This window comes from Terrapene carolina, unplaced genomic scaffold (assembly GCF_002925995.2).
Source record: "Terrapene carolina triunguis isolate 2854851 unplaced genomic scaffold, T_m_triunguis-2.0 Scaffold193, whole genome shotgun sequence".
In the NCBI taxonomy this organism is placed as follows: domain Eukaryota; kingdom Metazoa; phylum Chordata; order Testudines; family Emydidae; genus Terrapene; species Terrapene triunguis.
The window spans coordinates 3,928,557-3,943,076 of NW_020664544.1; the positions used below are offsets into that span (position 1 = coordinate 3,928,557).

At 46.3% G+C, this 14,520-nt stretch overlaps 1 protein-coding gene across 1 annotated transcript in view; it reads left to right on the forward strand.

Moving 5' to 3' along the window:
• The window catches only part of PLXDC1 (plexin domain containing 1), a 44,928-nt gene extending 33,209 nt beyond the window's left edge, over positions 1 to 11,719 (forward strand). Inside the window, exons 10-14 of the mRNA XM_026654755.2 lie at positions 2,143 to 2,203; positions 3,097 to 3,226; positions 6,413 to 6,448; positions 8,407 to 8,567; positions 11,115 to 11,719. Coding sequence (XP_026510540.1) covers positions 2,143 to 2,203; positions 3,097 to 3,226; positions 6,413 to 6,448; positions 8,407 to 8,567; positions 11,115 to 11,234 — 508 coding nt within the window. The 3' untranslated portion in view covers positions 11,235 to 11,719. The remainder of the gene's footprint in view (positions 1 to 2,142; positions 2,204 to 3,096; positions 3,227 to 6,412; positions 6,449 to 8,406; positions 8,568 to 11,114) is intronic.
• Positions 11,720 to 14,520: the final 2,801 nt, after the last annotated feature.

The following is a 14,520-nucleotide window of genomic DNA, read 5'->3' on the forward strand; positions in this document are numbered from 1 at the left end:
AGGGACATGTGGAGGGTGAATGGGTCATGGAGGCTGAACTCCCCTCTGGTCCTTACAGTTGTGGGCCAAGGGTCCCCTTGGGTCAGGAGTGAGGCATGTTGATGGGGGAACCTGCCTGTCACCGCTGTGCCCATCCTGAGGGTAAATAGCGGACTCCAGTCTCCAGAGTGGTCAGCGTGGATCCTCCAGCATCTGGGGTGGGGGGGGTGTGACTTTGGGCTCTGCCTGCCATCCCAGGATTTAAATAGGGCGTCTCCTTTCGCCAGCATGGTGATAAGGAGCATGCAGCAGTTTAATGAGGTTTCAGTGAAATAGGATGTATTTTGAGCTGCTGGCAGGGGAGGGGACCTAGTAACACAGATCCACTGCTTCCATGTAGTGATGTTCAAGGAGATGCCCGGCTGCTCAGGGACAGCATTCCCTCTGGCACCCTCTTCTTCTCCACTCCCAATAGCGCCCTAGATAGGAGGTGGCTCTGTCCTGCCTCCCTGGCGGAGAGGGGCTGACTGGGATAGGACTCCCCAGGAAGCTGTGTTCCTCCTTTCTGCCTCTGCTTTATATCAAAGTCCTCCAGGACTCATGCTCCTGTCTTTTCTCCCCTTTGTGCAACAGCTCCATCTCCAGGCACAAGCGAACCTGTGTGACACAGCTGGGGCAGCGAATGGCCCTGACCCCCTCCCTCAAGCTAGCATACTAGGCAGGCATCAGTCCTAAATTCATTGCCTCCCGCTGGGCTCAGGCTGAAGCATAACCCATGGCCATGGGGTTTTCTTCTGAAATGACCATCACCCAGTCAGTGGCTTCAGAGGAGAAAATCTTCTGTTATTACCAGCGGGAGAGATGGGTGAAGCTGGTTGTAAAAACAAAACCCAAACTAAGGCAGATCAGGTCAGGGTCCTGGCTGGTCTGAAACACTGATGCTCATGGCAATCCTTTTGCAGCCCATCTCTAATTATTGTTGCAGGCAACTCTGGTCTTCCAACCCCCAGTTCACTGAAGCTCGGTTGTTCTATTATTATTTGTATTACAGCAACACCTAGAAGCCCTGGTTGAGACACATTTCTCCCCAGGACCATACATGCATATTGGCCCGCTAAGAGCTTACAATCTAAATAGACAAGACAGTCAAAGGCTGGGAGAAATGTGGGGAAGCTGAAGCATGGAAAGATTTAGGGGTGGGATTGTCGAGAGGACCTAAGCTAGTTGGCCACTATCTCACTGACTTCCAAAAGGGACTCATCCTCTTTGAAAGATCCCACCTGCTGTGACTTGCCCACCATCACACAGGAAGCTGGTAGCACATCTGAGAATTGAACTGTGTCACCTAAGTCCTAGTTTAGTGCTTTAACCACAAGACCATGCTGCTTTTTCGTCTGTCCCTTGGCTAGGACAGATTGAATCTTTGCTCTTGCTGAGCTCCTAATTTCCACGGGAGCAACATTTCAGCACGGTGGATCTTAGGAACTCTGTGGGACCTGAATTCCCCAGAGGCCCCCTTCTGCTCAGCTTGCTTGTAGTTGGGTGGGTGCCTTGTATTGGCTGAGCCCTTGATTCACCCTTCGGTGATCCCCTGAAACCTTCCTAAGGTCAGAGTTCTGCTCAGTTCCCTCTGGTTTTGCAGAGATTTCTCAAACTGGTGTTTTCTTGGTGCTGTATAGTATTATTATTATTATTATATGTTGCTTTTCCTGTGCAGATGTTGCTGGAAAAAACACACTGTGGAGTTCATGGCCTTTCCCTGGCAGAGTCCAGAGGATGGAAATTCAAACTCACTATGTATATATCTATATCTATAGTCCTACTTCTCTGCCTCTCTCTGTCTTCCACAAAGAGGAAAGTTTGGGTCCTTCCAGCACAGCTGTGTTGGAATCCCAATGTCCATGGGGACCCCCTTCTATCTGATCTTTCCAGTTGTCTGCAGTTGGCTCATTTCGGATTGTATTTGTCCAATTATCTATACATGGTGCCCGTCGTGGTAGCATCTGGGATTCTCACACTGATTACCAACATACATGTGAGATAAGCAATGCCACCCACATAAGGTGGCCACATGACCATTACTGCTTGAACCCTGGCTGCCTTTGCTAGCTGTGTCTAGAAGAGAATGCATCCATCACTGAGTAACATCCCTTCTCTCCGTAGATGCTCCAGTGGGTTTGACCGATACCGTGAGGAGTGGCTGTTACATGGCTGTGGCCAAGAGGTAAGATCGAGGGGAGGGTTATTTCCCTTGGGCTGACAGTGGGATGATGTCAGTGGCCCCCAGCTTCCCAGAAAAGGTGGATTCGGTTCACAGGTTACTCTACCTCTCTCTCTTATGGTGAGAGATTTGGCTGCCTCTGGAATTCCCACTAGGACAATTGGTTTTCAGACCTGTTTGTAGCCATTTGGCTCCTGAGACAGAGAAAGGGTTGAGTTGCATGACACAGAACAAAGGAAAAGAGATTCAGACAATGGCATATGTCCCATCCCTCCAGAGATGAAGACTCATTATGAGCTCTGCATGGTCCATAAGAACATAAAGACTGCCATTCTGGAACAGACCAATGGTCCATCTAGTCTGGTATCGTCCTTCCCTGCTGCACTAGAAACAGTGATCCATTTTGTTCAGTATCTCACCTCCCTGCCTTAGAGGAATGATCGATGACCCATGTAATCTGGTATCCCACCTTCTTGCTATACTGGAAGACACCAGTAGTCCTTCTAATCTGGTGTCCTGTCTCTGGCATTGGCCAATGCTGGATGCTTCAGAGAAAGGTGTAAAAGCCTCCATAAAGCACCTGAAGGTGCAATCCCATTGGGGAGATTTCTTCCTGATCCTCTGGAGCATGATTATTATCCACCCTGAAGCATGAAGATGTTTAGCCCTTGCAGTTTTAATCCTAGCTAGTATAATTATCTCTAAACTGCGTGAATGAATCTGTTTGCCTCCGAAAGATCAGCTCTGGTGATACTTCTTGTTGGTTTCCCCCTTCCTGACACCCCCAAAGTCACTGCTTTGTGCCGAGTTTACTGACTGGGTTGATTTAGGCACAAAGAGGTCCTCTTGCTGGAAGATTGCTGGGAATAGTAGCCTTTCTCCATTTGTCTTTTCAGTCAGACGAGAGGACCTGTGAGGATTGGGCAGAGAGCGACCACTACTCACTGTCCCCAAACAGCCCCTTCACGTCATTTGATGAAGATGTCACTACCTCCTCTCTTTTCATTGGAAGCCTCACCACAGAAGGTACCAGCATCTGGGAATAGGGTGAACAACTGGGGTAGGGGAGGCTAGCCCAGGGCTAAAGGGAAAGCAGTATCAGTGCTCTCCGGGCACATTGCCCCAAATGTCTGCCCCGGAGAGATCTTTCTCTCCAAGGCCTAGTGAAATGAAGTCATATCCAAGAGAATGTAGTTAACATTTCTGGCTACCCAATCCTATGGCTCGAGGCACAAGGAGAGGAGGAGTGGGGCAGAGAAAAGGAAGATGAGACTAGAGAGGGGAGCAATTCAGCATGATCTAGAAGGTAGCGTAGGTGAGACCTCCCCGTGGAGGGGAATTCACAGCTGCATTGCAGCCGCCTTGCACTGATGGCATAAGGTGACTACAGAGCAGCCATAAGGCTCTCCTATCATGAATAACCCCTGTGTGAAGGGGCAGCCAGGCACAGAAAGCTGGTGTAACATGAAGCATTTGATAGGGCTGGAAAAAAGTGCAAGTTATGCTAGACTCATCTCTGAACATGGCCCAGCTTCTCTAGACATGGAGCCACAGAGTTCCTCACTGTCTCGATCCAAGCGTTCTCCTAGTTTGGGGACTGTTTGGGTCTGGGGCTTTGATTTAGACTCTTCTCCAAAACCTCCCCTTGGTGTAACCCACAAGACCACAGTGTGGGTCTTTGTCTCCTTCTAACGACTGGTCCATAAAAAAGGTTAAGGACCCTGTTAGACTTTATCCTTTAGCTCAAGCAGTAGAGATCCCCTGTTCGATCCCCACTGATGACCCATGGCTGGCGGTGCCATCACATTGTGGGTAATAAACCCATAGGCATGTGCATTACCTTCTGGTACAAGAATGGAATTCTCTCTGGTATAAGAAGCCCCAAGTAAAGACCCAGAGTCCTTTGGGACACCCCTGTTCTATTGTCTGCTAATCCTATTAACACATGGGCCGTGTCCTCCCGTCCTAGTGGCAGGTATCACTTCAATTTCACTGTTTAATAGTCCCTCATGCAAAACGCTAATTAGAATAAATAGAAAGGAGCATGAGTAATTGTCCTTGAGCAATGGAGGATGGGGGCGTGGAGAGTGCGTGGCTGACGGATCAACTTTGAAAAGAGCAATTAAGGAAAGGGGGGAAAAACACCACCACTGAGATGATTTTCCAACTCACGGTTGAGTCTTGGAAGAAGAACAAGAGGCTTTTTGTGACACATTCAAGCATGAGATTAATTTGTAATCTTGGACGGAAACAAGCAGGCAGCTGTGTGAAGCAGCAAATTTTATCTGGAGAAGCAAAGCAAAACAAGACCCACCCCTCTGCATCTTCCCCACCCAGCCTGGCTTTGCTCAGTGGAGACGTATGTGAATGCAGCTAACTAGCTGGCCTTCTGTCATTTATTTCAGCGCCTGGGGTAGACAGAATCCAAGCTAAGCAGCAAAGAAATCTGGGCCAGGATTTTTGCTGGACTGTCTCATAGATGCTCATGTCAGACAGGGAGGTCAATGGTAATTGGGACAAAATACAACATGGTTTTATAAAAGGTAGATCGTGCCAAACCAACCTGATCTCCTTCTTTGAGACGGTAACAGATTTTTTAGACAAAGGAAATGCAGTGGATCTAATTTACCTTGATTTCAGTAAGGCATTTGATACGGTTCCACATGGGGAATTATTAGCTAAATTGGAAAAGATGGGGATCAATATGAAAATTGAAAGGCGGATAAGGACCTGGTTAAAGGGGAGACTACAACGGGTCATACTGAAAGGTAAACTGTCAGGCTAGAAGGAGGTTACTAGTAGAGTTCCTCAGGGATTGGTTTTGGGACCAATCTTATTTAATCTTTTTATTACTGACCTTGGCACAAAAAGTGGGAATGTGCTAATAAAGTTTGCAGATGACACAAAGCTGGGAGGTCTTGCTAATACAGAGAAGGACCGGGATATCATACAGGAAGATCTGGATGACCTTGTAAACTGGAGTAATAGTAATAGGATGAAATTTAATAGTGAAAAGTGCAAGGTCATGCATTTAGGGATTAATAACAAGAATTTTGGTTATAAATTGGGGACACATCAGTTGGAAGTAACAGAGGAGGAGAAGGATCTCGGAGTATTGGTTGATCACAGGATGACTATGAGCCGCCAAAGTGATATGGCCGTTAAAAAAAGCTAATGCGGTCTTGGGATGCATCAGGCGAGGTATTTCCAGTAAAGATAAGGAGGTGTTAGTACCATTATACAAGGCACTGGTGAGACCTCATCTGGAATATTGTGTGCAGTTCTGGTCTCCCATGTTTAAGAAGGATGAATTCAAACTGGAACAGGTACAGAGGAGGGCCACTAGGATGATCCGAGGAATGGAAAACCTGTCTTATGAAAGGAGACTCAAAGAGCTTGGCTTGTTTAGCCTAACCAAAAGAAGGCTGAGGGGAGATATGATTGCTCTTTATAAATATATCAGAGGGATAAATATCAGGGAGGGAGAGGAATTATTTAAGCTTAGTACCAATGTGGACACAAGAACAAATGGATATAAACTGGACATTAGGAAGTTTAGACTTGAAATTAGATGAAGGTTTCTAACCATTAGAGGAGTGAAGTTCTGGAACAGCCTTCCAAGGGGAGTAGTGGGGGCAAAAGACATATCTGGCTTCAAGACTAAGCTTGATAAGTTTATGGAGGGGATGGTATGATGGGATAGCCTAATTTTGGCAATTAATTGATCTTTGATTATTAGCAGTAAATATGCCCAATGGCCTGTGATGGGATGTTAGATGGGGTGGGATCTGAGTTACTACAGAGAATTCTTTCCTGGGTGCTGGCTGGTGAGCAGGGCCGGCTCTGGCTTTTTGGCTGCCCCAAGCAAAAAAAATACCGCCTCCTACAAGCTGCCGCCCCAAGCACCAGCTTGCTCGGCTGGTGCCTGGAGCCGGCCCTGCTGGTGAGTCTTGCCCACATGCTCAGGGTTTAACTGATCACCATATTTGGGGTCGGGAAGGAATTTTCCTCCAGGGCAGATTGGCAGAGGCCCTGGAGGTTTTTCGCCTTCCTCTGCAGCGTGGGGCACGGGTCACTTGTAACAGGGCAATACAGAGAGGCATGTTTTAGGGGTGGAATTCTATATGGGGTGCAGTGGTGTACAGAATGAAGAAGCCCATAAGGATCTACTAACTTTCCTACCCTTTTCTTGCTTTTGTTTCCCTTTTACAGATGACACAAAGCTGAATCAGTATGCAGGAGGGGATGGTAAGTCCTTAACCTTCTCATCACCCAGTCAGATTCTTCCTAAGGGGAATGTGTTATGTGAAATCAAATGCACTGGTTAGTTATGTGAAGTGTTGTTGCCACGTCAGTCCCAGGATATTGGAGAGACAAAGGTGGGTGAGGTAGTATCTTTTTTTGGACCAACTTCTGTTGGTCCAAGAAAAGATATTACCTCATCCACCTTGTTCTCTGGCTAGTTATAATAAATCAAAGGAGTGGGCAAGAAAACCCCAGATTTAAAGAGATGCAAGCGAGATCAGAATCCGGTTATCCTCACCTGGGTTACTAATACTACTTTGGGATGGTAAAAACTGAGAGAATTGGAACAATCTGATTATCCCTGAAGCTGTTTGTCTGTATTTGTCTATTTCTCAGCCCTGGCAAATAACTAGGCTGATCAGTTTTCACTTTCTATATAATCCATTTCACTCTCTAGTCCCCATGCATTCCCACAGGTGAGTTGCCTTTGGGTTTCCTCAACAGTTCAGGAGAATGTTTAAATCTTAATATTGTAAAGCAGCTCTGCTATTAGTCCAGCTCTGATTCTCTCTCTGTTTCCTTTATGCCAGTGGTTCATCTCCCGATGTCTAGGTTATCATAGTGCTGTTATGACTGGGGTCTGAGGACTGTCACAATGCTTCTTGCTGTGATGTATAGTTCACAGCCAGTGCTGTGGCACCAGCATCCCTAGACATTTGTGGAAGGTGTATATGTAAACCACAAGTCCATCCCACTTATGCTAAAGTTGCTCATAGAGGTTAATGATAAAATCCCACTGACTATCCTAGGTGCAGGATTGGGCCCTCTGTAAGCACAAAGCCTTTGAAATCTGAGACCTTCTCAATTTCAGCCAAATTGCTTCTTGAACGTCTGGTAATGTCAATACTAATCTGTGCTGGAATCACCCTCCATGGCTCTGCTCCCTTCTCCCCTCTGTGCGATTGAATATTCATGGCTAAGAAATGAAAGGGACTGTGGGCAAGATATGCTAAGGACACCAGGCAGCATATGGCTAATGGGTTTCCATCAGAATGAGCATTTTGGTACATGAGGAATATAGATTGAGGGAGCTGTTGCTCATTCCTCTCTCCAGCCAAATACTGCCATCCTCTGAAAGGGAGCCACTCCCCCCACTCCATGGGGGGGACAGTTTGCTTCATCTGAATTATTTTAGTGTTAAAAAACACAAGAGCAGGATGTGGAGAATGTATTGCAAGCATCACTGTAATAAGTGAATTGGCTGCAGGTGAGTCACACACACAGCACAGCTGGAGTCATGGGCCTCTACCAGTTGAGCTAGAAGAGATCTCCTTGATAGTCACAGTAGCTCACTTCTGTTCTCTATGAGCCAGCCACATGCTTGGCTTTGCAAAGACAGCAGCACTGGGGGAACTGTGTCTGGCTTTCCTTTCCAACTCGCTGCCACCACTATGCACAGGACAGTCAAGAGGTGTATCCCATGTAACTGAGTAGGCCTGACAAATGTAATCACCAATGGGCACTGGTATGCACATCACTGTATCATTGTTGAAGATGAATACTAGTGTGGCCGAAGTCTTCTCTCCTCACTGCCGCGCCGCTGTAAGCTCTAAGTGGCTGTAGTGTAGCCACTCTAAGCCGACAGGAGAGAGCTCTCCCATTGATTTAATTAATCCACCCCCAGTGAGCAGCGGTAGCTATGTCAGCAGGAGAAGCTCTCCTGCCAACACAGCACTGTCCACACCAGCGCTTAGGTCGGTGTAACTTATGTCACTCAGCGGGGTGGCTTATTCACACCCCTGAGCGACATAAGTTATCCCGGTTATCCAAGTTATCCAACAGTAGTGTGGACAAAGCCTAAGTCTCTCCCCTTGTTCCCAGTTCTGTGTGCTTTCTCTGACTCTCAGTGATCCCAGCCATTCTCCCTGCATTCCCACCCTCTATCATGATCCCCTTTTCAGGAGTGAAAAATGACCTTCCCACGAAGACAGGCGGAACCCCGATTCACACCGGGACCATCGTGGGGATAGTCCTGGCCGTCCTGCTCATTGCAGCCATTATTCTTCCTGTAATTTACATCAGCAGCCACCCCACCTCCAACGCTGCCTTGTTCTTCATTGAGGTGAGTGGACAGATCTCGTCCCAGACCGGCTCTCTCTTCCTTTGCTATCATCAACAGAGGTACAGTCACCTGAAATGAGGGAGACATGTCCCAGTCCCCCAGCTTTTTGCTGGCCTGTTGTATGAAGTCCTCTGCAGGACCCAGCAGGCTTGAGTACTGACTCAATGGACTCTGAGGGCCAGATCTTCAGCTGGAGTAAATCAGCATGGCTCCATTGACTTCAGTGGTGTTACACAGCTGAGGATCTGGCCTCTAAATCTATTTCCTTCTCTTTTGGGGGTGCCTAACCTCAGCATTCACATTGATTTGTGCAGCTGCCGCATGCTGAGCCATGCAGTTGGATGTACTGAGCCATGAATAAGAAAGAGACAGTTTACCTCTAGGTACAGCTGCCCTCAGGGAATCCTAAACTTCTGGAGCAGGGGAGGGAGTGTGTCTCTCTCTCACCTAGGACTTGGGAACCGACTATGCATTTAAAGTTACATTTTGTTGCAGTCTGAATCCTCTCAGCAGGCTTGATTCAGATATGTTTCAATTAAGCTTGCTGCCTTGCACTTATACTGCGTTTGGGGAAGCGGGGAGAGAGGAGCAGCAGGGGACCTTTGATATATTTCAAATCTATGTGTTTCTTTTCATGGTCCTACAGTCACAGCTAATCTTCAGCTTCCAGTTGTTGATGTCTAAAACACAGGTTCTTTCTCTTTCACTCACACACCCAGCTTTTCTCTTTCACTCTCTCATAACCTTTCTCTTTCACTCATTCACACACAGTCACAGACTTTCACATGCTCACCCACAGTTACTCACACTTTATTTCTCTCTTTTGCACTCTCTCTGACACAAATGCTCAAAACACACACAGATTCCAGACCAAGTGCTCAGCTGGACTGGAGCTGTAACAAAGGCGAGATTGCTTCCTTTTGAGTTGGGTTTTGGAGATTAAAACTGATGGGCTTTAATAATAGATGCCGTTCTATCCTCCGAGATGTAACTGATGGTGTGAATGTTTTAAATGCAGATTTTTCATTTCCAAATAATCAGGGGCTCTGATGTTCTCTCTCTCTCTCTCTCTGCTGTTTGCAAATGATTCCTTGGCTTTCACAGACACCTGGGGCAGTCAGGAGTGGGTTAATTAAAAGCATGGGATCTATTTTGGGGGAGGTGAGCAACAGGAGGCTTCCAGCCTTTCTCCTGATAGCCCTTGTTATTCCTCAATCTGTCTCTTTCCTGTGATGTCTTGTGGCCCCTTTTACCATAGTAGCTGAGTGCCTCACAATCGTTTAATATATTTATCCTCACAACTCCCCCCATGAAGCAGGGCAGTGCTATTATCCACATTGTACAGACAGGGAACTGAGCCATAGAGAGGCTAAGACCCAGATCCTCAAAGGGATTTAGGCTCCTGACTTCTATTGATTTCAATGGGCGATAGGAGCCTAAATACCTTTTTGGATCTGGGTCTACGTAACTTGTGCAAATGTCACACAGGAAATCTGTGGCAGAGTAGGGAATTGAACTGGGTATTCCCGAGTCCAAGGCTAGTGCTCTAACCATTGAACTGTCCTTCCTTTCTGAAGGACCTGAGGCCTGGTTTCACCAAAGGCCTCATTTCCTCTCTCGCCTCACTTTAATCCTGTTAAGTGGTTAATTCATTTGGAGTTAGCCTTTTAGGCAATAGTGTTAGCCTACTGGACTGTAGTGATGTGACACTAGATTAAAGCCTGGTCTACACTTAAATTAGGTTGACCTAAGTATGTTTTCACACCCCTGAGCACAGCAGTTAAGCTGGTCTAACCCTAGTTTAGGTATGGCTAGGTCAGTGGAGGAATTCTTCTGTTGACCTAGCTACCACTGCTCAGGGAGGTGGATGACCTACATTGATGGGAAAACCCCTTCTGTCGATGGAGGAAGCATCTACGCTACGGGGCTACAGCATTGCAGTGCTGAAGCTGTGCTGCTGTTTCTCCCGTAGCTTAGACGTGGCCTCCGCTTTTCCTGTAATAGTGTTCCAGCACTGAGGAATATGAATACAATGAAACCTGTCCTAAGCAGGGCCGGCTCCAGCTTTTTTGCTGCCCCAAGCGGTGAAGAAAAAAAAAGATAAAGCTGCGATCGGCGGCACTTCAGCGGCAGCTCTACCGCGCCGCTTCATTCTTTGGCGGCAATTTGGCGGCCGGTCCTTCCCTCCGAGAGGGATTGAGGGACTCGCCGCCGAATTGCCACTGAAGACCCAGACGTGCTTCCCCTTTCCATTGGCTGCCCCAAGCACCTGCTTTCTGCGCTGGTGCCTGGAGCCGGCCCTGGTCCTAAGTGATCGCAGATCTACACAAGTCAGCTGGTTAATGAAAGTGGGTCTTCTCCTAGAGAAGGAGGGTACTCCGTGACATATGGAATGGTCTCTTACGGCAGGAGGTTGCCTTTTTAATAAGGAAGGGTTCTTGTACAGGTTAATTGCTGTTGTTTCAGGTCTGGGTTTCAAACTTCCCAGCATGCCCCAAATTAAAGCCTCTTCCTTAGCTTTTAATGCACCTGTGTCTTTGTCCACAGCGGAGACCACACCACTGGCCAGCCATGAAGTTCCGAAACCACACCAACCACACAACGTACTCTGAGGTGGAACCTGCTGGCCATGAGAAGGAGGGCTTTGTGGAAGCAGAACAGTGCTGAGCACATTTCTTTTCCTTCCCCGCCCCCGCAACCTCCCTTGTCTTCAGGGTTAGAGTCTCCCGTTATTCTATTGCAAACGCTCTCCTCTGGAAAGGAACAGGAACCGGAGGAAAAAGACCCAATGGAGCATTGAAAAAAAATGAATCAGGGCAATGCAAGGATGCGACTGTGCAGGACTCCTCTGGGAACAGCAGAGCCTGAAGCAGAGGCAGTGCATTATGGCCTGCAGTTTGGTGCCAGAGCCCTGGGGGGTGTCAGTAGGGAAAGCTGCAGTCGAGTTAGGGGTCTTTTGTGTGGTGTTGACTTCTTCCCTCCCACCTCAGGCATCTAAGAGGAGCAGTTCCCAATCTGGGCCGCATCCTTTCCTCCTCCACTCATCATCCCACCCCACTGCTTTGAACCCTACCCCTCTCTCCTTCAAGCTAATATATCTCCCCCCGTCCAGGGAGCAAAGCAGATCTGGCCTGTACTAAGGCTCATGCCCTGTAAAGTGGCACTTCTGCAATCATCTGTCCTTTCTGGTCAATCACATTATTTTGCTGATGCCCCTGAGGGAGATGTGGGGGTGGGTGAGAGACCTCAGATCCCTTCCTCCAAACCCAGGTCCTCTTCTACTCTCATCACAGCCGCCAAACCAGATCAGATTACAATGGGAGAGGTGGGGAAAGAGCATTATGGAAAATGTTATTCTCCCAGAGCTAAAACCTGAAGTAAACTCAAGCAAATTTTTCACTGAAGACAATGGAAGTTTCACCTTAGTGAGGACAGAGATCTAGAGTTTTAACTCAGTTGCACTGTCATAAATCCAGAGTAACTCTATTGGAATCAATGCATCTAAAGCCTGATCCAAAGTCCATTGCAGTCAATGGGAGTCTTTCAATTTACTTCAGTTGGGTTTAGATGAGGCCCCTACTGAGGATTTTCACTGGTATCACATTCTGGCCCAGAGTAAGGACTTTAGCATTAGACCTCTAGAGGTTTTCTTTTTCTTATCCTTTGCGATCAGAACCAAAGACTAGTCTACAGAAAATAAAGGCTTTATCCTGCTCCCTTTGAAGCCAGTTGAATAACTCCCATTGACTCTAACTGGAGCAGGAGTGGGCCCAAAATTAAGGAAAGACAGACACCCAAACAGACTCCAAAAGCTGGTGTGGAGTGCTATTTGCATTCCTAGAAGAAACAGGGTGAGTTTGTTGTGTTGTTTTTACATGGTCCTTGTCTATTTATTCTGATGTCATGTTTGGTGCATATTTTATCTACTGGCTGGTTCAGCTGTCACTGGCGGTGATTACTGCCAAAGGCAGGGTCTGTCTAATTAATGTTTTCTGTCTCATGGGCTGAATTTATATAGCCATTAAGGATAAATATGGATGCTGGGTGGCATTTAGACCCTGACTTATACTTCTTCAGACTTAGCCACTAGGGAAGCTTTTCCTGCATCTGATTATGTCATGAAGACACCAAAATTCTCAAATAGGGTAAGTCAGGCAGAACCATGCCAAGTTTTTATGGGCCATCAGCCCAGACATTCTCTCTCCAGGGATATTTAGAAGATAAACTTTAGCTCCAAGCAGGATCTTGAGCTAGAAGGTTGATTTCTCTCCTCTTGCCCTCAGTGGAATACGGTTAAAGGAACATTGTCATGTAGTGTATACCCCAAATCTGGCCTTCTTTAAAATGGTTACAATCTGGTAGGGGATTTCCCCTGGACTTTCAGTCTCTTTATAAAATAATCACATTTTTTTCACCTGTTAGGGGTATACAGAATATTAACTGGCAAAGAGAAGGTCAGTTGGATACTCCTGTTTACCTGTCTCATAATACAAGAGGACATCCAGTGACTGCGAAAGGCTCCAAATGGAAAGCAAATATACTTTACACAATGTATAATTAACCCATGTAACTCATTGCCACAAAAATTATTGCAGCCAAGATCTTAGTAGGGTTCAAAAGAGGATTAGACATTTAGATGGAGAATTAAAACATGCAAAATTGTGTTAAGTAGGATAAAAATGTATAAGTTATATAATAAACTGTCATGCTTCAGGGCATAAACCAAAGGCCTGTAGTCTGAATGCCTGTGGTCAGGAAGAAACTTTCCTTATGGGCAGTTATTTCATAGTAGCCCACTAAGCAGTTTCTTCCATTCAGGCATCTGATACTGGGTACTGTCAGAGACCGGATATCACATTAATCATTAAATGAACAGCCAGTATTATCTAGTAAGGCAATGTTCCTAATTTCCCAGCAGTGAACAAAAAAATTTCATTATTGGTTATGCTATGACCATGGTTTCTGGTTTTCATCGTTTTAATATTTGTGATTTTTATGTTAATTTTTAGGTAAATGTATGGCTAATTTTCAAGGAGCAAAAAGTTTTATTCAGTGTTAAAAATATGGTTCTCCTTGAACTATAGGAAAAAACCAGACCCTTGCAGAGCTCCACTTTGCTGAGCACGACTTCTCAGCGACACTGGAATGCTTGGGGTTTCCATAAATAATTGTCAAAACGGCAAACATTGTAAATGTTAGGAATTTATCCAAATTGAATTTTAAATTTTTCTTTGGTAGGTTTTGATAAGTTTTAACCTAAAATTGTCAAGCCCTGTCTCTGACTTTACAATACTTCATTTGAGGAGAGAGGATCTACTGTGTAACCATACGGAGATCATTCTCTATGGTCAGCTGAGAGACAGTGCAGTGTGTTAGCACCTGATGCCTCCTCTTCCGCTCTTTCTCCTAGAAGGGGACTGAACTGGAGTGCAATTCTCCGTTATTCACCCCTTCACCTAGCTATTGTGGGATCCTGTGTCAATGTTCAGAGAGAGCAGAGATGCAGTATAATGTGCCAGTACCAGCTGCCTCCTCCTTTATCCCCTAGAGACAGATGTGAGCAGACTCTGTACTTTCTAAGCCAACATCACCTAGTTGTTGTGGTTGGATCCAGAGTCACAAGTGGACCACAGAGGGGCTAAAGAAGGAAATCACCAACACAGAGAAAACAGTGTGCTGTGGATAGGGTGACCAGACAGCAAATGTGAAAAATCAGGATAGGGGGTGGGGAGTAATAGGAGCCTATATAAGAAAAAGACCCAAAAATCGGGACTGTCCCTATAAAATTGGGACATCTGGTCACCCTAGCTGTGGAATCCTGATGATTTGAACTCCTGTTATCCGAACCTCCCTTTCTATGTCTGCCTGAGGACGAATCCTTCTCTATTGACTGCCAATTATCTGAACTCCAATTTATTCCAACATATTTGGTATCACCCAGGCAGTTCAGCTA